This window comes from Malaclemys terrapin, chromosome 1, assembly GCF_027887155.1.
Source record: "Malaclemys terrapin pileata isolate rMalTer1 chromosome 1, rMalTer1.hap1, whole genome shotgun sequence".
Classification (NCBI taxonomy): domain Eukaryota; kingdom Metazoa; phylum Chordata; order Testudines; family Emydidae; genus Malaclemys; species Malaclemys terrapin.
Genome location: NC_071505.1, coordinates 92,335,887 through 92,360,454, shown reverse-complemented (window position 1 = coordinate 92,360,454; position 24,568 = coordinate 92,335,887). Strand labels below are relative to the sequence as shown.

The following is a 24,568-nucleotide window of genomic DNA, read 5'->3' as shown; positions in this document are numbered from 1 at the left end:
GAACAGAAAATAAGGCTAGGTCTACACTACCCGCCTGAATCGGCGGGTAGAAATCGATCTCTAGGGGATCGAATTATCGCGTCTCGTCGGGACGCAACAATCGATCCCCGAATCAACGCTCTTACTCCACCAGCGGAGGTGGGAGTAAGCGCCGACGGGGAGCCGCGGAGGTCGATTTTGCCGCTGTCCTCGCAGAGGGGTAAGTCGGCTCCGATACGTCGGAGTAGCTATTCGCGTAGCTGAATTTGCATATCTTAAATCGACCCTCTCCCCCCCCCCCCAGTGAAGACCTGCCCTAAGTGTAGTATCTCCAGCATCATTGTTCATTATGCAGTACAGTTCTGATAAATGTTGACTTTTTAATGGCAATCACTGGGCCTCAGTGAGGTTTAATTAGTCAATGACAGTGACTTTAAACTGTAAAGTCCTACATAAGTGCTAAGTATTATTTTTAACTATGAAAGCATGCAGCATAAGAAAAGAGAAAGCATGGATCTGAGTCTGAAAGTGCTGCTTTCCTAAATTCCAGTGTGCTGTGCATGGAAAACGGAATGGGTTGAAATATATATTTATGTTAAGCCATTTTGAAAAATATGTGCAAGCTTTGCCTGTGCTGACTTAGCAACCATAGCGATGAACCCTTCTCAATTTCTCTTTTGTAATCACAGTGTGTGCTTTCCTTCAGTACTGTAGATCACATACAATCCCTTACACAGCACGTGTGGGCATCACTAATGAGATTTACTGTTTATCCATGCCAAGTTTCATCATCCACTGTGAAAGCAGCTTGCTGAACAGAGGGAGAGCTGGACTGTGGCGAGTGCTGCTGACATTTAATAAGAGGGGAAGCTTGGCAGGGGGATGGTGGAATATTACCATGCTATAATAATGCTTTTAAAATGAAAAATCTCATTTCCAAACCTGTTTGCAAAGCAGGGGGTACCATTTATAGAAAACTATTTGGGATGGGGAAGGAAGCAAATTAGTTACAGCAGGGCCTTGTAGAGCCTCAGAAATAATAGCCAGGAATAGATGGGAAGAGACAGAGACAATACTGCATTCCGCTTCATCATAAGATTCCATAAAACTTTTGGGGCATGTTCTCCTCAGTGCCCAGGGAATTTCGTACACTGGCCAGTGAATATGCCCCTTAGAACCATATAGTGTGCATTTGAAAAAAAAGTCTTGGAACACAGAAATGGGTCGTCTGAGATGGGACTTCCCCTCCCGGGATTTTCTTCCTCTTTATTCCACCTCCTATCACCACCCTTACATTCAGGGATGCACTAATTCTCCCACTGGTCAAGGGCTGAACACACCTCCTTTCAGAGTCTGTATTTGCTTCTGTAAACACCAGTCAGAAGAGGCAGTTGCTCCCAGCCCCTATGTAATTGATTTTGGAAAACAGAACAAGGATAAATTTGAATATATCAGAGTCGTAGGCCACCAGTGTCCCTCCCGCTTTCCCACAATTGAAGGAAATAGTGTAGGATTCATCCACCTGATCTAAAAAGCAATGTCTCCTCAATGGTCCAAATGAGGAAAACTTTCCTCCCCTAGATCTCTGTCAGAAGAGTCAGAGTAGGGTAGAGAGCACAGAATTCTTTCTAGAACAAGCAGTTTAATCAGGTGAAGTTGCAGTTCATAAAGCTACCAAATATACAAAGGTGTGTTAGTCTACATATTAATCATATAACCTCTTTGTGCAGAGACTAGAGATCAGATAACAAAATGTTACTAAGAAAGAAAAGAGTATTGTCCTGGAATACCCATGCATGTCTACAGGGATATAGTTATTTCTATTAATAAACTTATCACTGCAGTTTACAAAGATTTTTTTATAAGTGACCTTCCAAAACATGTTCCACGTGGGCATCAGTTCTGCTGACTGATGGCCAGATGCTAGAGCTAATTTAACCAGCTAGCATAATCCCGCTTCCATGTGATGCCTGGACTCACTCTAGGCCAGATTGGGATACTCTGACTCTCACTGAATAGTACCTGATTCCACCAGATAAGTCCCAAGGATGAGACAAGCACTTTGGGATAGAGACTGCCTTTTTCTTCTGTGTTTGTACAGCACCTGGCACAATCAGGGCCTGTTCCATGACTAGGGTTCCTAGGTGCCACGGCAGTACTACTACTACTAATAATAATAAATCAGGCTGGAATTTATTGCTGAAAATAGGTGGGATTTTGTTGGGACCTGTAACATGGTCAAACCCCAGATTAAAATCAGGGTTGGGGTCAGAAGCCACAGCAAGGATTGAACCAGAGTTGGAGCCAGAAGTCACACCAGGGGTCAAAACTGGAGACAGAATTAGAAGTTACACCAAGGTTCAAGAAGCCAGAGTTGTTAACTGGAGTCAGGATGAGGGACAAAATAAAGGAACAAGGTGAGGTAACAAAAAAGAGCGGGAACCAGGTGAGGAGCTATGAACATGATCTCAGGAGTCTGGTCAGCAGCAGGCCTAGCGGCTAGTCCCTCAGACAAAGGGTAAGGCAGGAACAGGAACCTTTATGCTAAGAGGTGTCCAATCAGCAGCCTGCTGCTTGTCAGGTGATGCTGCTGAGTTAGCAGGTGTAGCCCCTGTTGAGGGGTATCAACTGGTTTCCTTGTCTGGCCTTGCAGGGTGGTGGTGCAGGGGGTATGGCTCTCTCTCTTGGCAACCCCATGGGACTGGATTTGAGACCCATGATGCTTGACACTACTCCTCCCCTGCACCCTCAAGGCTGGTCTCTAGGAGCCATGGGGTCAGGCTTTTCATGGTGATCCCTGTAGTTTTGCAGGGGCACGAACATGATGAGCTGACTCCCAAGAGCATGTTTCGCATCCACAATCTTTCCTGGTCGATCAAATAATACAGTGCTCACTCGTCTACGTATTTGGGAATCCAGGATGTCCCAAACTATGTACTCCTCATGGCCCTGTGTTTGAACTGGGGGCTGGAGCTGTGGCACCAGCAGGGAAACAGATCATTGAGAAGAGGTTTCAGGAGGGATACATGAGATATTGGATGGATCTTCCAGGACTGAGGGAGTACTGCAATTCAAATGTCACCGGACTGATTTGTTGAAGGGTGTAAGGGCCTTTGTATTGATTATCCAATTTGTGCATAGGTTGGTTGGTCTGTAGGTATTTAGTGAACAGCCATACTTTTTGACCAACCTTCAGAGGTGGGACCTCTTTGTGGTATGTGTCAACATGATGTTTGTAGGCTCTTATGGCAGCTTCCGGATGCCTGGGTGTTATGAATAGTCTGTACCAGATCTGAGGCAGCAAGAGCTGCTGTGGACAAGGGGACAGAGGGATTGAACTGTGGATGAAACCCATAGCTGAGACAGAAGGGACTGAATTGGGCTGAAGCACATTGTGTTGTTATGAGCGAATTTGGCTAACAGGAGTAACACAACCCAGTTATTTTGGCAGTGGTTCAGGAAACAATGTAGATGCTATTCAAATACCTGGTTGACCCATTCTGCTTGGCCATCCGTCTGGGCATGATCGGAGGTGGATGTATGCGAATGGACATCCACGACATGAAACACTTCCTTCCAAACTCTGGATGTAAACTGAAAGCCTCAGTCTGTGGTAAGATGATCAGGAAGGCCATGACAGTGGAAAAAATGCATAATTAAGGGTTGTGCAGTAATTTCTACAGTTGGGAGGCATACGCATGGTATAAAATGGGCCTTTTGGTAACCTGATCCACTACTGTTAGTATAGTGTTGTGTCCTCCTGATTCTGGTAGTTCTGTTATGAAATCAAGGGTTTTATGTGACCAGGTTTGGGAAAGGGTTTCATACTGTATCAGGAGGACAAAAGGCTTGTTTCAAAAGGTCTTAATCCAAGCACAGTTGTCACAAAACCTGATGTAGGATCAGACATCATCCCGCATCTGTGGCCACCAGAATAAGCAGGCTACTGCATTCCAAGTCTTGGATTGTCCAAAGTTAAATTGGTTAAGCATTATTTATTCCTAACAAATCCATGCTGACTAGTCCTTATAACCTTATTATCCTCCAGGTGTTTACAAACTAATTGTTTAATAATTTGCTCCAGTACCTTTCCAGGTACTAAAGTTAGGCTGACAGGACCTGGGGAATTATAGACCACCTTGTTCCCCTTTTAAAAGACCGGTATTATGTTTTCCTTTCTCCAATCTTCTGGGACCTCTCCCATCCTCAGAGTTCTCAAAGATAATTGCTAATGGCCCCAAGATTGCTTCAGCTAGTTCCTTAAATACCCTAGGATGAATTTCATCGGGCCCTGCCGACTTGAATACATCTAACTTATCTAAATATTCTTTATCCTGTTCTTTCCCTGTTTTGGCCTGCGTTCCTTACCCCTGGATGTCAATATTAATTGTATTGAGTATCTGGTCATCATTAAGGTTAAGATTCTGTTACGGGTGTTTTTAGTAAAAGTCAGGGACAGGTCGTGGGCACTAAACAAAAATTCATAGAAGCCCATGTCCTATTCCTGACTTTCACTAAAAGTAGTCTGGTGGGCAGGGAGAAAAACAGAACTCTGCCAGGGTTTGCAGCTGCTCCTATGGCAGGGGCTAACCTCTGCTGCTCCAGCCCCAGGGGGGCTGACCCCACCCCAGACACTGCTCCGGCAGCCCCGGGACTGGCTGCCAGTCAGCTGTTCTGGCAGCCCTGGGGCTAGACACTGGCTAGCTGTTCCACACCTGCCCTAGAAGAAGTCACGGAGGTCCTGAAAAGTCACGGAGTCTGTGACATCCATGACAGAATCGTATCCTTAGTCATCATTAACCTTTTTAGTGAAGACTGAAGTAACATAGGCACTAAGTACTTAGCTTTCTTGATGTCATCAGTTATTAGCTCTCCTTCCCCACTACATAGAGGACCTACACTTTCCTTTGTCTTTTTCTTGCTCCTAATGTATTTAAAGAAACTATTCGTATTGCCTTTTATATCCCTTGCCAGGTGCCCTAACCATTTTGATTTTCTCCCCACATATTTGTGCTGTTCTTTTGTACTCCTCCTTATCAATTTGAGGATGTTTCTACTTTTTGTAGGATTCCTTTTTGATTTTCAGGTCATTAAAGAGCTCCTGATGGAGTCATATTGATCACTTACTATTCTTCCTGTCTTCCTTTGCTTCAGAATAGTTTGAAGTTGTGCCTTTACTATTGTCTCCTTGAGGAACTGCCAGCTCCCCTGACTTCCTTTTCCCCTTAGATTTTCTTCCCATGGGACCTTACCTACCAGTTCTCACAGTTTGTTAAAGTCTACTTTTTTGAAGTCCATTATCCCTGTTCTCACTCCCTTCCTTTCCTTAGAATCATGAAATCTATCATTTCGTGATCACAGTCACCCCAAATTGGCTTTCACCTTCAGACTCGCTACCAATTCCTCCCTGTTGGTCAGAAACAAGACAGATTCACAAAGGAAATGGCGCAGTTTCTGTATGGGGGGTGGTGGTTTTTCTGGTTTCACAGGTCTATGGGACAATCATAAATCATGATGCAGGAATACTGTGTGTGTGCATTTTGTTTTTTTTAAGCTGTCCTGGTAGTCTCGGTATTTTATGGGGAGGCATGGTTTGTCATGGAGAATTGGTGTTTGTGGACCCAGTTGAGTTGCGGCCACGTGGACAGGCCTGTGGGTTCTTCAATCGGGTTTCTCCAGCTTGGGTTCTAGGATTCCAGGTTCTTGAACTGGGAGAAACTCAATGGGAAAGAGATAATGTGTTGCGACCACAGAATATGGGGTCATGCCAGATTAGCCAGGTGTCCCAAAATCAAGGTAAGATGCAAGACACTAATAAGAATGAATTGTAGGACTTCTTGCTGTTCCTCAATCACAACTTTAAAGATGCGGTCTCTTGAGTAACTAGGCCCAACATCAGTGGGGACCTGTCTGCTGTTTCTACCCTAACTGGGGTGTTTCGGGGTTTTACTGGAAGGCTGAGGACGTGAGCTATAGAGAAATCCATGAAATTATCTCCCATTCCCAAGTCAATCAGGGCACATTGCATGGGAAAGGCCTGTTTGTCCTGCAGGATCTGCAATTGCAGGGGAATTGGTAGACATAAGGAAGAATGATGGCCTCCCAGTTGACCAGAACCTTGGGATCTTTCAATGGTGGTGCCCAGACTCGAGACCCCAGCTGAGCCTGGGCCATAAGAACGGCCCTACTGGCTCAGACCAAAGGTCAGTCTAGCCCAGTTTCCTGTCTTCCGATAGTGGCCCGTACCAGGTGCCCCAGAGGGAATGAACAGAACAGGTAATCATTAAGCAATCCATCCCCTGTCGCTCATTCCCAGCTTTTGGCAAAACGAGGCTAGGGACACCATTCCTGCCCATCCTGGCTAATAGCCATTGATGGACCTATCGTCCATGAATTTATCTAGTTCTTTTTTTTAAGCCTGTTATGATCTTGGCCTTCACAACATCCTCTGGCAAGGAGTTCCACAGTTGACTGTGTGTTGTGTGAAGAAATACTTCCTTTTATTTGTTTTAAACCTGCTGCCTATTAATTGCATTTGGTGACCCCTAGTTCTTGTGATATGAGAAATAGTAAACAACACTTCCTTATCTACTTTCTCTACACCAGTCATGATTTTATAGACCTCAATCATATCTCCCCCAGCCATCTCTTTTCCAAGCTGAAAAGTCCCAGTCTTATTAATCTCTCCTCATATGGAAGCCGTTCCATACCCCTAGTAATTTTTGTTGCCTTTTTCTGAACCTTTTCCAAGGCCAAATCTTTTCCCACTGTTGGGCTGGCAGAGATTTTGGCAGGGCACATGGATATCTCCTGTCCTGCTTCTCCACAGTAGAAAAAGAGGTTTTCCTGTCTCCAGCACTCTCACTCACCCTGGGTCAGGTGGGACTGCACCACACCTATCTGCATTGGTTCAACTAGGGCCAGACTTCCTTGAGTCTGAGGGATGAACATTGGGCAAGTGTGAAATATAGAGGGGGGCTTCCTGCATTCCATTTGTCGTTTATGAATTCTGATGTCTATCCTGATACACAGGTCCATGAATGCCTCCAACCTGGCAGGAGAGTCTACCTGTGCAGGCTTGTCCTTTAATTTGTCACAGAGACTGAGCTGAGCTGAAACTGATGGAGGAGTGTGACATCATTCCCCAGGCAATGTCTGTGGCCAAGCATCTAAACTGGGTGACACGGAAGGGCCCGACCCCAGTTTTGCCAAAGCTTACATAAGAAAGTCTCTGCCATGCGCGCTTTATGCAGGTCATCAAAAATGGTGGCAAACGTTTGCAGGAAAGAATCCTATCTTGTCAGCCATGGGTGGTCCTTTCCATGGCATATTCCTGTGGCTGGAGCATAAATAGGAGTCTGTGCTGGGCAGTCAACTTGCAAAACTTGCTAGAGGTGCCATCGTATCTCTGGTAATGGAACTCTAGGGTTGGTCACCCAAGCTGGTGTCAAAAGGGAGATAAGTGGGTACCTGCAGTTGTTCCAAGTGCTGCTACTTGTTCCCACACAGAGCAATTTTCCATTTGCAGATGCCATTTTTGATCCCTTAGTCTCTGGTTCTCAGCCTGGAGGACAAGAATCCGTTTCCACAGACTCACAAGCCCCTGGAGCACTGGTGAGGCGGAAGTACCGCTAATGTCCATACTCGGTCCAGGGATTCAGCAACAAGTCCAGGAAGAGACTTAGAGGGTCTGAGCTAACTATCAGGGCCCATAACATGGGCAGTCTGAGTTAATGGTCGGAGTCCAGAGTAGAGTTGGGATCAGGAGTCACACCAAGGATCACAGCTGGAGTGAGTCAGAAGCCATGCTAAGGATCAAACCAGAGCCAGAAGTGCACTGAGGGTCAAGAAGCCAGAGTCAATAACTGGAGTTAGGATGAGGGATCAGGGAAAGGAACGAGGTGAGGAACAGGAATAAAGAGTGGAACCAGGCGAGGAAGCAGGAACTTAGTCTCAGGAGTCTGGTCAGCTGCAGGCCGACTGACTAGTTGCTCAGACAAGGAGTGTGGGAAGAATAGGAAGCCTCATGCTAAAAAGTGTCCAATCAGCAGTCTACTGTTAGCGGATATAGCCCCAGTTTCGGGGGTTTCAGCTGCAGTTTCCTTGTTTGACCTTGGAGTGCAGTGACACATAGGGTAAGAGTCTCACTTGTAAACCTTGTGGACTGGGTTCGAGAGCTGTGGTGCCTTACAGTTCTGCTGGAGTCACCCTGTAGGTAGGGAAGGCAGAGCTGAGAATATGGGTGGATTTTAGCGCTAAGGTCAGAGGAAAAGGATGCATGATCTGGTATAAGAATACTAAGCTGAAGAAGAAGGGAAGGGGACAGATCAGCTGCCTGCTATTTCTCCGGGAGGGAGACTTCAGTTTATCTCCATCTGAAATTCCTAGACACTATCTTGCAGTAAAATAAAGTAAAGCAAGTTAAGTTCAAACAAAATTATGTTTACCTGAAAAAATTGTCTTATTTTAAATTTACCAAAAATTGGTATTCACAATCCACTGACTGATTTCAATGCAGACTAAGTTGCTCCCTGACCTAATTTCTACCTGTTAGCAAGATAATGGCATTCTTCATGGAGTTGTACCTTTTTAAATATTTAATGTCAATTTTAAGAAGACAGCTTTGATGTTCTTTTGATACAAAATTTTAAAAACAACACTGGAGTTTTCCTTTAAGATTGCTGGGAACCTTCACTTCAGGCGGCTTTATACAGACTTAGCAAGTCATGTCCAGTCTCTTTGTCCAGTCTCTTCCAACGGACTAGAGTGGGGAGATGGTGAACAGCATAATTCCCCTCACTCCAGCAATTTGGGGACCCACAAATCATAAACCTGGCTCTGAGATCACATCCTAATTTGGAAAACTCCAGTGTGTTTCTGACCTGCTCTCTGCTACTTGTTGTTCACTGCCATGGTAATAAATAGCATAAGGATCAGAACAGACTGATGTAGGCATCCTTCAACCCCTCTCCTCCAACAGTAGCATCGTTCCCTATAGCATTTACCTCTGATGACTTCTTAGCAATGATTTGTGATGCCACCATTTCTTGGGCCATTGCCGCTTTCCCTGATGACTGAAAAGGCTGGTTTTGCTGTGGCGCAGATGCTGCCTTAGGAAAATGGTCTGTCAATTAAAGAAATATTTAAAAAAATTACTTTGGCAAAAGAAAAAAAAATGAGTTTTACACAGGTGTTAAATTTCCTGGAGTTAATCAGGTAGAAAAATGCCTCTGAAGCCTCATTTCGTCCATTAACTGCAATGCCACCTGCCAATGACTAGGATTGAATACTAACAGCTTTTATAACTCTTTATGATAATTGACAAACCCAGATGGATTCAAAATTCAGCACGGCCCTCCTATTCTTACCTACTGCCTTCCGTGTTATATCCCCAGTGTGTAAAACATACCTTCTTTTATAAACAGGTGAAATGAATGCTAGAAGCAGGGTCGTTCTGCTCACTTATGTGAAAATTATACAGAGAAACGAATGCCCAGCAAATCAATACTAGAATCATCCCCTCCCCTCCCACCAAACCGTCTAATTACTATTTAAAAGGAATATTATCACTGCAGCATGGCAGACATGTGCTGCACATCACAAGGAACTAAACAGGAGTTTAGAGACCATTTGAAAAGACAAATTTTAAAGACCACAAGCCACTAAAAGAGAACTTTGTTCAGAGACAAATGTGAAAAAAATGAGAAGATGAAATTATATTGTCATGAATAATTTTTATTTTATTTGCTACCATTTCAGACTGTTTTTATTTTAGTTTTTTTCCCTGGTTATATCTTTTAACAGCCTGGCTTAACAAATAATAATTAATCAAAAATTATTTTCTTGCCTACTGCTGCAATGAATCATGATTCTCTTGTTGTTATGGCAAAGACTGTGATATCACATATTCAGTACTGTGATTTCACATGGCAGGATAAAATAGGAGTGGGATTGTGTATGTAAAAATGAGAGAGAAAGGGAGAGTGCGCTGAGAGAAAACCCTTTCATTTGATGCCCTGATTTTGTGGGTAAAAGAATAAATATTGTTTAGATATTTTGGCAGCTTCTCTATGGACAATCTTTTACACTCAAGGGTCATTCAGTAACTTTCCTAAAACTGACAAGGCATGGATGGAAGTCCCCTTTGGAGCTCACAAATGCGGTGGATCAGCTAACAGGTATCTCTATACAGCAATGCAAAGGTATGTGAAACTTTGTTCAACAAAAAATGCAGATTCAGTGACACCAGAATGTTTCGTGAGTTCATGTTGGTTTAGCTGAAGTGGTTGTGTTGAAATAAAAATTCCAAAAAATTGATTGTTTTTCCTATTAAAAACAGTTTCATTTCAAAATTTCCTTCACTGAAAAATTAAAAAAAAAAATCAATTAAATCCAAAATGATTTTTGTCTGATTTTTTTTTTCAGAATTCCCAGTGAACCAAAAAAATCATTATTTGCACAGCTCTACTTCTAGCCCCTGCAATCCCCTGGGAAGTAAAAGACTGACCTAGGTATTGAAACTAAGGGTATGTCTACACTGCAATTATAAAATCGTGACTGGCCTGTGCCAGGTGACTTAGGCTCATGGGACTCAGGCTAAGGGGCTGTTTAGCTTCAGTGTAGACTTTCAGGCTCTGGCTGCAACCCGAGCTCTGGGACCCTCCCACCTTGCAGGGTCCCAGAGACTGGGCTCCAGCCTGAGTCCAAACATCTACACTGCAATTAAACAGCCCCCAAATTCCAGGAGCCCGTGTCAGCTGACATGAGCCAGCTGCGGGTTTTTAATTACAGTGTAGACATACCCTAAATCTCTCTCTTGGTGACCACAGGAGACACTTATTTGAATTTCTGTTTAAGCGTGATATTTGAAGGCCTTATAGCAGGGGTGGGCAAACTTTTTGGCCTGAGGGCCACATCTGGGTATGGAAATTGTATGGCGGGTCATGAATGCTCACAAAATTGGGGTTGGGGTGTAGGAGGGGGTGCGGGCACTGGCTGGGGGTGCGTGCTCTGGGGTGGGACCAGAAATGAGGAGTTCAGAATGCGGGAGGGGGAATCTGGGCTGGGGCAGGGGGTTGGGGTTTGGCCAGGGCTCCAGCTGGAGGTGTGGGCTCTGGGGTGGGGCTGGGGATCCGGGGTTTGGGGTGCAGGGGGTGCTTTGGGCTGGGATCAAGGGGTTTGGAGGGGGATTAGGGCTGGGGTGCAGGAGGAGTTCAGGGGTGCTGGCTCCAGGCAGCACTTACCTCAAGCAGTTCCTGGAAGCAGCGGCATGTCCCCTCTCCGGCTCCTGCGCGAAGGCACAGCCAGGTGGCTCTGCGCACTGCTCTGTCCACAGGTGCCACCCATGCAGCTCCCATAGGCCGCAGTTCAGGGCCAATGGGAGCTTCAGGGGTGGTGCTTGGAGCAGGGGCAGCATGTAGAGCCCCCGGTCAGCAGTCATAGCTCTCCAGCCGCCCAGCTCTGAAGGCAGCGCCACCACCACCAGTAGCAGCACAGAAGTAAGGGTGGAAATACCATCACCCCCCTACAATAACCTTACACACACACACACACACACCCCACAAACCCTTTTTGGGTCAGGACCCCTACAGTTACAACACTGTGAAATTTCAGATGTAAATATCTGAAATCATGAAATTTATGATTTTTAAAATCCTATGACCATGAAATTGACCAAAATGGACCATGAATTTGGTAGGGCCCTACCAATTGTGTATCCACTTAATGATAGTTCTGCCAAGCCCACATTTCTACAGCTTACCTATCAGAATGTCATGTGGGACTGTTAAAAGCCTAGCTGAAGTCCAGGTATATTATGTCCACCACATTACCCCTCTCCATCAAACCAGTTACCCTGCCTGTAGTAGGTCCTAGCCGGGGCTCGACCCTTCTGGACAGGAGGGGAGCCACACCGACTCACTGCTGTGGGAACAAGTAGTCAGTTAGTCCCGGAACTCCGGCTCTTTAGTGCAGAGTCGGAGCAGCCACAGTTAAAGCTCAGGCCCTTGACTGCAGGGGCTGAGCGAGCAAAGAGTTCAAAGCCCAGGCCCTGGATCAGGGCGGGGCGAACACGGTTGGCTCAGGCCCGGGTTTGCAGGGGCTGAGCGAGGAAACAGTTCAAAGCCCCGGCCCTGGATCAGGGCGGGGCCAACACAGTTAAGCTCAGGCCCTTGTTGGCAGGGGCTGAGCGAGTAAACAGTTCAGAGGCCAGGCCCTGGATCAGGGCGGGCCAACACAGGTAAGCTCAGGCCCTTGTTTGCAGGGGCTGAGCGAGCAAATAGTTCAGAGGCCAGGCCCTGGATCAGGGCGGGCCAACACAGGTAAGCTCAGGCCCTTGTTTGCAGGGGCTGAGCGAGCAAATAGTTCAGAGGCCAGGCCCTGGATCAGGGCGGGCCAACACAGGTAAGCTCAGGCCCTTGTTTGCAGGGGCTGAGCGAGTAAACAGTTCAGAGGCCAGGCCCTGGATCAGGGCGGGCCAACACAGGTAAGCTCAGGCCCTTGTTTGCAGGGGCTGAGCGAGCAAATAGTTCAGAGGCCAGGCCCTGGATCAGGGCGGGGCCAACACAGTTAAGCTCAGGCCCTCGTTTGCAGGGGCTGAGCGAGCAAATAGTTCAAAGCCCACGCAAGGCACGCCTAGGCTTGCTGTAGCCGAGTGTCGGGTGAGGGGGATGCCTGCCACCCGTGAGTGGGGGTAGCAGGGGGGAACGCAGGCCCACCCACTCCACTGCGTTCCAGCCCGGGGCCCTAACAGCGGTTGCTGCCGCTGCTGGTCAGTGGGGTATCCAGACCGCAACACACTGACATAGGCTCACATTCAGTTGCAGCCGGACCGGGGTCGGCTATCCCCGGGCCACTTCCGTGATCCCCCTCAGATCCTACCTCGCTCGTCGCGCCGGGCTCAGGCCAATCCACCTGCATGGGCTCCTCTGGGCCGGGGCTCGGTGGCAGGTCCGGTAGCTCTGCCGGGAAGTCAGGCCAACGGTCCCCAGGCGGCTCCTCTGGGTAGCAGCAGGGGCGGAGGGGTTCGGGTCCAGTCTCACCCTCAGGGTTAGTGGGGTCCGGTTCCCAGGGGTTCTCCCAGTGGCGGGCGTGAGCGGGCTCCGGCGGCTCCTCTTCGTAGCGGGCCCGGGGTAGCTCAGGCCAGCCAGGGTCCAAGCCCCGGTCTTCAACGGTCTCCTGGGCAGGAGCTCCCGGCCGCACGTCTGCTCCCTGCGGTGGCTGGGCTCCAACTGAGCTCTGGCGGCCGGCCTTTATACTTCCTGTCCCGCCCCTTGACTTCCGGGGGGCGGGGACAGGCGGTGGTGGTCCCACCCACTCTGGTGCCGGCACGTGGGCTCCCTCTTCTGGACAGGAGGGGAGCCACACCGACTCACTACACACCCCCCCCCTTAAGACTGGCTCCCGCCTGTCGGGGCCAGGTCCTCCCATCTCCCCTATGCGGGATAGGAAGTCCGCATTCGTATGGTCCTTACCAGCTCGATGCTGGACCGTAAATGCGTAGGGTTGTAAAGCGAGGTACCACCGCATAATGCGGGCATTATTATCTTTCATCCGCATTAGCCACCGGAGGGGGGCGTGGTCTGTGACGAGGGTGAACGGGGCCCCGAGGAGGTAGAAGCGCAGGGCATCGCAGGCCCACTTCACCGCGAGGGCCTCTTTTTCCACCACGGCGTAATTCCTCTCACGGGGGAACAGCTTCCGGCTGAGATATACTACGGGGTGGTCCTTTCCCTCCACTTCTTGGGACAGGACTGCCCCTAATCCTACGCCAGAGGCGTCCGTCTGCAGGATGAATGGGCGTTTAAAGTCTGGGCTATAGAGAACCGGTTCCTGGCAGAGGCACTTCTGCAGTGTCCGGAAGGCCGCTTCACACTCGGGGGACCATCGTACCTGCCGGGGGCTGTCCTTCGTCAGAAGCCCAGTTAAGGGTGCTGCGATGGTCGCGAACTGGGGGATGAACCGTCTGTAATACCCGACGAGGCCCAGGAACTGCCGAACGTGCCGTTTGGTCGATGGGGTGGGACAGTCCAGGAGGGCCTGGACTTTCCCGACAAGGGGCTTGACCCGTCCGCCCCCGACGGTATAGCCGAGATAGTTGGTCTCTTGCCAGGCAATCCGGCACTTTTTGGGGTTGGCGGTCAGGCCCGCCTGTCTTAGGGACCTTAGGACCGCCGCAACCCGGGGCAGATGATCCTCCCAGCCGCGGCTATAGATGACCACGTCGTCTATGTACGCCGCCGCATAGTCCTGATGGGGCTGCAGAAGTTTGTCCATCAGCCGCTGGAAGGTGGCTGGGGCTCCATGGAGACCGAATGGCATCCGTGTGAATTGGTACAGCCCCGTTGGAGTGGCAAAGGCGGTCTTCTCTTTTGAGGTCTCCTCGAGGGGGATCTGCCAGTAGCCTTTGCTAAGATCCAAAGTGGTGATATACTGGGCCTCCCCCAGGCGGCCCAGTAACTCGTCTACACGGGGCATCGGGTAGGCGTCGAAGCGCGAGATGGCGTTTACCCTCTGAAAGTCAATGCAGAAGCGGCGGGTACCGTCCGGTTTGGGCACCAGGACCACCGGACTACGCCACTCGCTCTGCGACGGTTCGATGACGCCCAGAGCCAGCATGGCTCTTACTTCCTCCTCGACCGCACCCCGCATCCGATAGGGCAGGGGCCGGGTCGTTTCTCGAACCACCTTTCCCGGCTCGGTCTGGATGGAGTGTTTGACCAGGGACGTATGGCCCGGTACGGCCGTGAAGGTTCGCTTGAAGGTTTTCAGCAGGCAGTTAGTCTGTTTACATTGCTCTTCCGTGAGCGATTGTCCCAATTGGGGTGCCGGGGGGTCATCCGTCGAGGGTACCTGGGGTCCCAATTCCGGCTCGGGCGGGCATGGGTTGATTAAGAGGCCCTCCCGGTCCTGCCACCGTTTCAGCAAGTTGACGTGGTACCGCTGGGTTTCCTTCCGCTTGTCCGGTTGCCGCACCTCGTAGGTGACGGGACCGACCTTACGCACAACTTCGTAAGGTCCCTGCCACCGGGCTAACAATTTTGACTCACTAGACGGGAGGAGGAGTAGGACACGGTCTCCTGGTTGGAACTCCCGGACTTGGGCTCCCTGATCGTAGGTCCGTTTCTGCCGTTCCTGCGCTGTCTTTAAATTTTCGCGGGCCAGGGCTCCGGCCTGGGCAAGGTACTCCTGTAACTGGATGACATATTTCAGGAGGCCCTGGGCTGGGGACGCTGACTGTTCCCAGGTCTCCCTCATCAGGTCTAGGAGGCCCCGCGGTCTGCGTCCATACAGCAGCTCGAAAGGGGAGAATTTTGTTGAGGTCTGCGGGACTTCTCGGATGGCTAGCAATAAGGGTGGAAGGAATTGGTCCCAGTGGCGGAGGTCCTCTGCGGGGAATTTCCGCAACATGCTTTTCAAAGTGCGGTTAAACCGCTCCACCAACCCGTCCGTCTGCGGGTGGTACACGGACGTCCGGAGTTGTTTGATGCCTAAGAGGGCACATACCTGTCGCAACAATTGGGACGTGAAGTTCGTTCCTTGGTCGGTCAGTATTTCTCTAGGCAGTCCTACTCGGGCGAAGATTTTCAGCAATTCCCCCGCGATAGACCGGGCGGTAATGCTTCGTAGGGGGATAGCTTCGGGGAACCGAGAGGCATAGTCCACCAAGACCAGGATGTATTGAAACCCCGCGGCACTCTTCGGGAGGGGGCCCACGAGGTCCATGGCGACCCGTTCAAAGGGTGTCTCCATCACTGGCATGGGGACCAGGGGCGCCTTGGGGATCCCGGGCGGGGCGACCCGCTGACACTCTGGGCAGGAGGCGCAATATTCTTTCACCTCCTGAGAGATTCCTGGCCAAAAGAAGCGCGCCAGGATTCGAGCGAGGGTCTTCTCTCGCCCCAGGTGCCCGGCGGCTGGCACATCGTGGGCCAACTTCATTACCGCCCGCCGGTGACACAGGGGCACTAACAGTTGGGTTTGCGGCTCCTGGGTGCGGGGGTCACGGTCCAGGCGGTAGAGCCGGTCCCGGCGTAGCTCAAAATGGGGCCACAGGGTGGCCCGCTGGGGGTCCACAACACTCCCATCTACTGCCGCGAGCTGCTCGTAGAAGCGGCTAAGGGTGGGATCCTCTCGCTGGTCCCGACAGAAATCGGTATCGAAGCGGGGCTGAGGGGCCGGCTCTGGTGGCGGTCCCGCTGCGTCCGTGTCGTCTATCTCGGTCGCCGGACCCTGCTCGGGGTCCTCTGAGGAGGGCCCCAACCGATCAGCCCCCAGGACCGGCGTGGACCGTAGGACTTCCTCAAAGGCCGGCCAGTCCCGACCGAGGATCACAGGATATGCAAGATGGGGAGCTACCCCAACCACCAGGTGTCGGGTGATCCCCGCGATGGTTAGGGGGACCCGGGCGCTGGGGTATGGTCGGACATCCCCATGGATACATTGTAGATGAATAGATCCTAGGCGGGTCTCACCCGGCGGTACCAGGTCCTTACGGACCAACGTCTGACCACACCCTGAGTCGATCAAGGCCCGCGTCGTCCGTCCTCCGACGGCCGCCGGGATGGTCAGCTTGGGGTTCATGGCCGGCCTGGCTCGAGTGTGGCCTGCCCACACTTGCCCATAGCTGCAGTCCATCTCCGGACAGTCTCGCCGGAGGTGCCCCATCTTCCCACAACTGAAGCAGGGTCCGAGTTCCGGTCGTCTGCTCCGGGGGCCTTCTCGGCTTGGGCTCCGGGGGGGGCTTCGCCGAGCCCTTGGGGGCCCCTGGCCCGGGGCCACTGGTCCGGTCCGAGGCGCCGGGTCTGCGTGCCGGGTCCGGATCTCGCGGCGGGGGTCGGGCCTCGGTGCGGGGTGTCGTGGTCCGCTCGGGGTTTCCCCTTTCTTTTCGCCGCGGGCTGGTTCGGGCCCGGGGCGGCGGAAGGTGGGCCCTACTGCATCTTCGGCGGCTAGGAAGTCCTCCATTAGTGACACTGCCTGGGCCAGCGTCGTCGGCCGGTGGCGAAGCACCCAGGCGCGCCCTCGGGAGGGTAGGGTGTGCACGAACTGTTCCATCACCACCTGCTCGGTTACCTCCTCCGCCGTCCGGGTGCCGGGCTGTAGCCACCGTCGGCAAGCTTCTTTCAGGGTTTGGGCCACCACCCGCGGTCGGGCCCCGGTGGGGTGAGTCTGGCCCCGAAACCTTTGTCGGAAAGTCTCGGGACTGACGTCGAGGGCGTCCAATATCGCGGCCTTCACCAGGTCGTAGTCCCGTGCTTCCTCAGCCGCCAATCCACAATAGGCCACCTGGGCCGCCCCCGTCAGGTAGGGGGCTAAGAGGGTAGCCCACTGGTCCCTGGGCCACCCGGCGACGAGGGCTACCCGCTCGAACGTGACCAGGAATGCCTCCGGGTCGTCGTCTGGGCTCATCTTTGTCAAGCGAAGGGGGGCAGCTAACCGTGGCATCTCCGCAGCCTCCCCCGCCGGCCCCGCCGCGGGGCGGGGGAGCGTGACCAGCAGCTGCTGCAGCTGGACTCCCAACTGCCGCACCAGCTGTTGCTGCTGCTCGAGCTGGGCTGTGTGCTGCTCCTGCTGCAACTGGAGTTGGGCGGCATCTCGCTGTTGTTGCTGTGCGAGCTGAGCGGCCTGCTGTTGCTGTTGCTGCTGCAGCTGGGCCGTCTGCTGCCGCTCCTGGCTCTCCGTGAGCAGCTGAAACAGCCGCTCCATATCCATTCCTTAGAACGGGGGGGGCAACTGCCACTCCCCCTCTAGCCCCTTCTCACAGGGGCAGGGGCTCGGGCCCCACGTTGGGCGCCAAATGTAGTAGGTCCTAGCCGGGGCTCGACCCTTCTGGACAGGAGGGGAGCCACACCGACTCACTGCTGTGGGAACAAGTAGTCAGTTAGTCCCGGAACTCCGGCTCTTTAGTGCAGAGTCGGAGCAGCCACAGTTAAAGCTCAGGCCCTTGACTGCAGGGGCTGAGCGAGCAAAGAGTTCAAAGCCCAGGCCCTGGATCAGGGCGGGGCGAACACGGTTGGCTCAGGCCCGGGTTTGCAGGGGCTGAGCGAGGAAACAGTTCAAAGCCCCGGCCCTGGATCAGGGCGGGGCCAACACAGTTAAGCTCAGGCCCTTGTTGGCAGGGGCTGAGCGAGTAAACAGTTCAGAGGCCAGGCCCTGGATCAGGGCGGGCCAACACAGGTAAGCTCAGGCCCTTGTTTGCAGGGGCTGAGCGAGCAAATAGTTCAGAGGCCAGGCCCTGGATCAGGGCGGGCCAACACAGGTAAGCTCAGGCCCTTGTTTGCAGGGGCTGAGCGAGTAAACAGTTCAGAGGCCAGGCCCTGGATCAGGGCGGGCCAACACAGGTAAGCTCAGGCCCTTGTTTGCAGGGGCTGAGCGAGCAAATAGTTCAGAGGCCAGGCCCTGGATCAGGGCGGGCCAACACAGGTAAGCTCAGGCCCTTGTTTGCAGGGGCTGAGCGAGTAAACAGTTCAGAGGCCAGGCCCTGGATCAGGGCGGGCCAACACAGGTAAGCTCAGGCCCTTGTTTGCAGGGGCTGAGCGAGCAAATAGTTCAGAGGCCAGGCCCTGGATCAGGGCGGGGCCAACACAGTTAAGCTCAGGCCCTCGTTTGCAGGGGCTGAGCGAGCAAATAGTTCAAAGCCCACGCAAGGCACGCCTAGGCTTGCTGTAGCCGAGTGTCGGGTGAGGGGGATGCCTGCCACCCGTGAGTGGGGGTGGCAGGGGGGAACGCAGGCCCACCCACTCCACTGCGTTCCAGCCCGGGGCCCTAACAGCGGTTGCTGCCGCTGCTGGTCAGTGGGGTATCCAGACCGCAACACACTGACATAGGCTCACATTCAGTTGCAGCCGGACCGGGGTCGGCTATCCCCGGGCCACTTCCGTGATCCCCCTCAGATCCTACCTCGCTCGTCGCGCCGGGCTCAGGCCAATCCACCTGCATGGGCTCCTCTGGGCCGGGGCTCGGTGGCAGGTCCGGTAGCTCTGCCGGGAAGTCAGGCCAACGGTCCCCAGGCGGCTCCTCTGGGTAGCAGCAGGGGCGGAGGGGTTCGGGTCCAGTCTCACCCTCAGGGTTAGTGGGGTCCGGTTCCCAGGGGTTCTCCCAGTGGCGGGTGTGAGCGGGCTCCGGCGGCTCCTCTTCGTAGCGGGCCCGGGGTAGCTCAGGCCAGCCAGGGTCCAAGCCCCGGTCTTCAACGGTCTCCTGGGCAGGAGCTCCCGGCCGCACGTCTGCTCCCTGCGGTGGCTGGGCTCCAACTGAGCTCTGGCGGCCGGCCTTTATACTTCCTGTCCCGCCCCTTGACTTCCGGGGGGCGGGGACAGGCGGTGGTGGTCCCACCCACTCTGGTGCCGGCACGTGGGCTCCCTCTTCTGGACAGGAGGGGAGCCACACCGACTCACTACACTGCCAAAGAAGGAAATCAAGCTGGTTTGGCACGATTTGTTCTTAGTAAATACATGCTGACTGCTAGTGCTCATCTCTTCATCCTCCAGGTATTTGCAAATTGAATGTTTTATACGTTGTTCTAGTAGCTTCCCAGATATCAAAGTCAGGATAACTGATCTATAGTTCCCCAGCTCCACCTTTCCCCCCTTTTTAAAGATGGGCACTATTTTAGCACTTTTCCAGTCTTCCGGGACCTCTCCTGTTATCTATGAGTTTGTAAATATTATTGCCAGGGGCTCTGAGATTTCTTCAGCTAATTCCTTCAGTACCCTCGGGTGAATAGCATTGGGCCCACTGATTTCAATTAATTCAAACTGGTCAGAAGATCTCTAACATGTTCTTTACTTATCCCAATCTGCATCCTTTCCCCTTTATTGTCTGTGGTAACTTTGCTAGTCATCCGGTCACATGTTATTTTTTGTGAGAAGACTGAAGCAAAGTAGGCATTGAGCAGCTCTGCTTTCCTATCATCTTCCGTTACCAGTTCATCTTCTCCACTGAGCAGCAGATTCACACTGTCCTTGATCTTTCTTTTTTTTGTCTGATGTATTTAAAGACCCCCTCTTGCTGTCTCTAACATTCCTTGCCAGCTGTAACTCATTCTTTGCCTTGGCTTTCCTGATTTTGTCCCTACACACTCACTATTCCCATGTATACTTCTTTGGTGACATGCCCCTCCTTCCATTTCCGGTATGAATCCCTTCTGGGGTTTTGGATAGCTAAAAAGCTCCTTGTGCGGCCACATTTGCCTCTGATGGCTCTTCTTATTTTTCCTCTGCATCGGAATGGCTTGATGTTGAGCCTCCAGCATTATATCTTTTAGGAACTGCCAGTTCCCTTCGATTCAGTAGTTTATGTCAAGCGTGCACACATTGACAGAAAGAACTGGTACTAAAATAAATTAAGCCCTTTTAATTAGGGCTGTTGATTAACCACAGTTAACTCATGCGATTAACTCAAAAAATTAATCGTGATTAAAAAAATTAATTGCGATTAATCACAGCTTTAATCACACTGTTAATAGAATACCAATTGAAATTTATTAAATATTTTTGGATGTTTTTCTACATTTTCAAATATATTGATTTCTATAACAACACAGACTACAAAGTGTACAGTGCTCAATTTATATTATTTTTATTACAAATGTTTGTACTGTAAAAATGATAAAAGAAATAGTATTTTTCCAGTCACTTCATTCAAGTACTGCAGTGCATTCTCTTTATTATGAAAGTGAAACTAACAAATGTAGATTTTTTTTTTTGGTTACATAACTACATTCAAAAACAAAACAATGTAAAACTGTAGAGCCTACAAGTCCGCTCAGTTCTACTTCTTGTTCAGCCAATTGCTAAGACAAACAAGTTTGTTTATATTTACGGGCAATAACACTTCCAGCTTCTTATTTACACTGTCACCTGAAAGTGAGAACAGGTGTTCATATGGCACTTTTGTAGCCAGCATTGCAAGATATTTATGTGCCAGATATGCTAAACATTCATATGCCCTTTCATGCTTCAGCCACCATTCAGAGGACATGCTTCCATGCTGATGATGCTCATTTAAAAAAAATGTGTTAATTAAATTTGAGACTGAACTCCTGGGGGAGAATTGTGTCTCCTGCTCTGTTTTACCCACATTTTGCCATATATTTCATGTTATAGCAGTCTTAGATGATGACCCAGCACATGTTCGTTTTAAGAACACTTTCACAGCAGATTTGACAAAACGCAAAGAAGGTACCAATGTGAGATTTTTAAAGATAGCTACAGCACTCGACCCAAGGTTTAAGAATCTGAAGTGCCAGGGCCGGCTTTAAGCCGATTCGGCCGATTCCCCGGAATGGGGCCCCGCGCCTAAGAGGGCCCCGCAACGTCCGGGGCTGCCAGCGGGGGGGGGGGGGGAAAGCTGTGTCCTACTTCTTTCCCCCTCCCTCCAGTGCTTGCGCTGCCATACAGCTGATCAGCGCAAGCCTGGGAGGGACGGGGTGAGGAGGAGGAATGCGGCGTGCTTGGGGAAGACGCCGGGCCAGGGCGGGGATTTTGGGAGGGATACAATGGGGCAGTGAGGGGGCGGGTCCAGGGCGGGGATTTGGGGAGGGATCTAATGGGGCAGGGAGGGGGCGGGGCTGGGGCAGGGCCAGGGAGGGGATTTGGGGAGAGATCCAATGGGGCAGGGAGGGAGCCGAGTTGGGGCGGGGCCAGGGCGGAGTTGGGGTGGGGGGGCACGAGACAATTTGTGTTCTGGCGTGGGGCCCCGCACCTGCTAAAGCTGGCCCTGTGAAGTGCCTTCCAAAATCTGAGCGGGACAAAGTGTGAAGCATGCTTTCAGAAGTCTAAAAAGACCAACACTCTGATGCAGAAACTGCAGAACCTGAACCACCAAAAAAGAAAATCAACCATCTGCTGGTGGCGTCTGACTCAGATGATGAAAATGAACATGACTCGGTCTACACTGCTTCGGATCGTTATCAAGCAGAACCTGTCATCAGCATAGATACATGTCCTCTGGAATGGTGGTTGAAGCATGAAGGGACATACGAATCTTTAGCGCATCTGGCACATAAATATCTTGCAATGCCTGTTCTCATTTTCAGGTGATGTAAACAAAAAATGGGCAGCATTATCGCCCACAAATGTGAATACGCTTGTTTGTCTGAGTGATTGGCTGAACAAGAAGTAGGACTGAGTGGACTTGCAGGCTCTAAAATTTTACATTATTTTGTTTTTGAATGTAGTTATTTTTGTACAGAATTCTACATTTGTAAGTTCAACTTTCATGATAAAGCGATTGCACTACAGTACTTTATGACAGACCCAGACCAGTGGGGTACAGGAGTCTGGTAGAGGGCAAATATACTGGTCACTGGATGAGTAGTTTTCTGTTCCCTGAGTGACCAGAGCAGTGGCTGCACTAGAGTAATCAGGAATCTGCTAGAACCAGTTAAGGCAGGCAGGCTAATTAGGACACCTGGAGCCAATTAAGAAGAAGCTGCTAGAATCAATTAAGGCAGGCTAATCAGGACATCTGGGTTTTAAAAAGGAGCTCATTTCAGTTTGTGGTGCGAGTGTGAGGAGCTGGAAGCAAGAGGCGCAAGGAGCTGAGAGTGAGAGGGTGTGCTGCTGGAGGACTGAGGAACACAAGCGTTATCAGACACCAGGAGGAAGGTCCTGTGGTGAAAATAAGGAAGGTGTTTGGAGGAGGCCATGGGGAAGTAGCCCAGGGAGTTGTAGCTGTCATGCAGCTGTTACAGGAGGCACTATAGACAGCTGCATTCCACAGGGTCCTGGGCTGGAACCCGGAGAAGAGGGTGGGCCTGGGTTCCCCCCCAAACCTCCCAATTGACCTGGACTGTGGGTTCTTCCAGAGGGGGAGGTCTCTGGGCTGTTCTCCAACCCACATGGTGAATCTCTGAGGCAAGAAAATCTGCCAATAAGCTCAGGACCTACCAAGATAGAGGAGGAACTTTGTCACAACTTGTAATGGGGGAATTGAAAAATACTATTTCTTTTGTTTTTTACAGGGCACATATTTGTAAACAAAAATAAATATAAAGTGAGCACTGTACACTTTGTATTCTGTGTTGTAATTGAAATCAATATATTTGAAAATGTAGAAAACATCCAAAAATATTTAAATAAATGGTATTCTATTATTGTTTAACAGCGTGATTAATCGTGTGATTAATCGCGATTAATTTTTTTAATCGCTTGCCAGCCCTACTTTTAATATATCACTTTGACCTGTGCTCTCAATCATTCTCACAAGCTAATTAGGACCAGGCCTAGTCTGTTCTTAAACTGGAAACTTCCAGGTAAAACTTCATAGCTCCAGAAGTGGTGGTGGTGATGATGATTCCGTATGTAACATGCTTCTCTTTGAGTCAGTATCGCACCAACACCCCTAGAAGGTGCTAACCTTGCAGTCTTTTGCATGAGACATAAAACCAAGGTCCTGAACACTTGGAGGGGTTAATTATCCCAAGGAATATTTGCAAAGCTCCTCTCTGATATTTTCATTGACTATATGGTATTTCTTCTTCACTTCCAATACTAGGTGCTCAAATACTATGATGGAGGGACAATGGCCCAAGTCTGTAATGGGACTTAGGTGCCTAAACACCAGATTTAGAGGCCTGAGTCTCAGATTTAGGCACCATTGGGATCCACAAACCCCCACTTGGCTGCCACCTAACACTGTAGGTGCCTAAATTCACTCAGTGCCTGAATTTTTGTTGTAAAAGTTCCCTCAGTGTCTACGTTTCTGCCTTTGGGAATGTGTACAACATCTCACTCTAGGTGACCGAATGCCAATCTCATTCCTAAATCCCAGCAGGATCCTCAAACCAGGTGAAAATAGGTATTCCCCTGCCTATGTCACCTGCAAGGCCCAATCCAGCAGATGTGCTCAAATCGCACCTTAATCTAGGCCCATTCAAGAGGAGGAGATTGTGGTGACAGTGCCCTTATAAATTTTAGACCACTGGTTAGGGCACTCCTTCAGGATGCAGGAGATCCAGGTTAAATTCCACCCTCTGTCTGATCGGGAGAAAGGATTTGAACAGGAGTCTCCCACTTTTCAGAATAGCACCCTTATGTGTCTCCCTCAGTCTCTCCTGTTGAAGCTGTTGCAGTTTGGATACATAAACTCCCCAGTAGGGCTCCCCAGGGCACAGAACATGTCACCTCGACATGGCACACCTACAGTATACATTGCAAGCCAGAGAAAGTCACAGGTAACTGAACTCATTAGGTTTAATTCTCTTTTACACTGAGACTGCTTTACCCCATTTTGGCAGTTTTTAAAGAGGTCTTAAAGTGGATATAAATGCAGTTCACGCCCACTGGAAGGTGCCTTTACTTTGCCAGAGTGATGCAAAAGGACTTTAGTGTAAATGAGAATCAGGCCCAAGACTAGCACTATGCCAGAAAACTATTAAGAAAGTTTGAAAGCCAGATATCGGATATGGTATCTTGAGGTATAAATGGAATTAGATGCTTAGCTATCATTCTTCTTGTTCACATGCATAGAATTTAAGTGACCATTAGATTTGGGAGTCAGGAAGGAATTTTTCACCTCTGTCCCAGGGCATACTGGTAAGAATCTCCTGGAAGAAGTCACCTTCCTCTGGAGCACTGAGCAGGGATCATCC

At 50.5% G+C, this 24,568-nt stretch overlaps 1 protein-coding gene across 1 annotated transcript in view; it reads right to left on the bottom strand.

Moving 5' to 3' along the window:
* Window positions 1-24,568, bottom strand: part of ENTHD1 (ENTH domain containing 1) — a 70,856-nt gene that overhangs the window by 25,810 nt on the left and 20,478 nt on the right. The window contains 1 exon segment of the mRNA XM_054016230.1: window positions 8,985-9,103. Coding sequence (XP_053872205.1) covers window positions 8,985-9,103 — 119 coding nt within the window.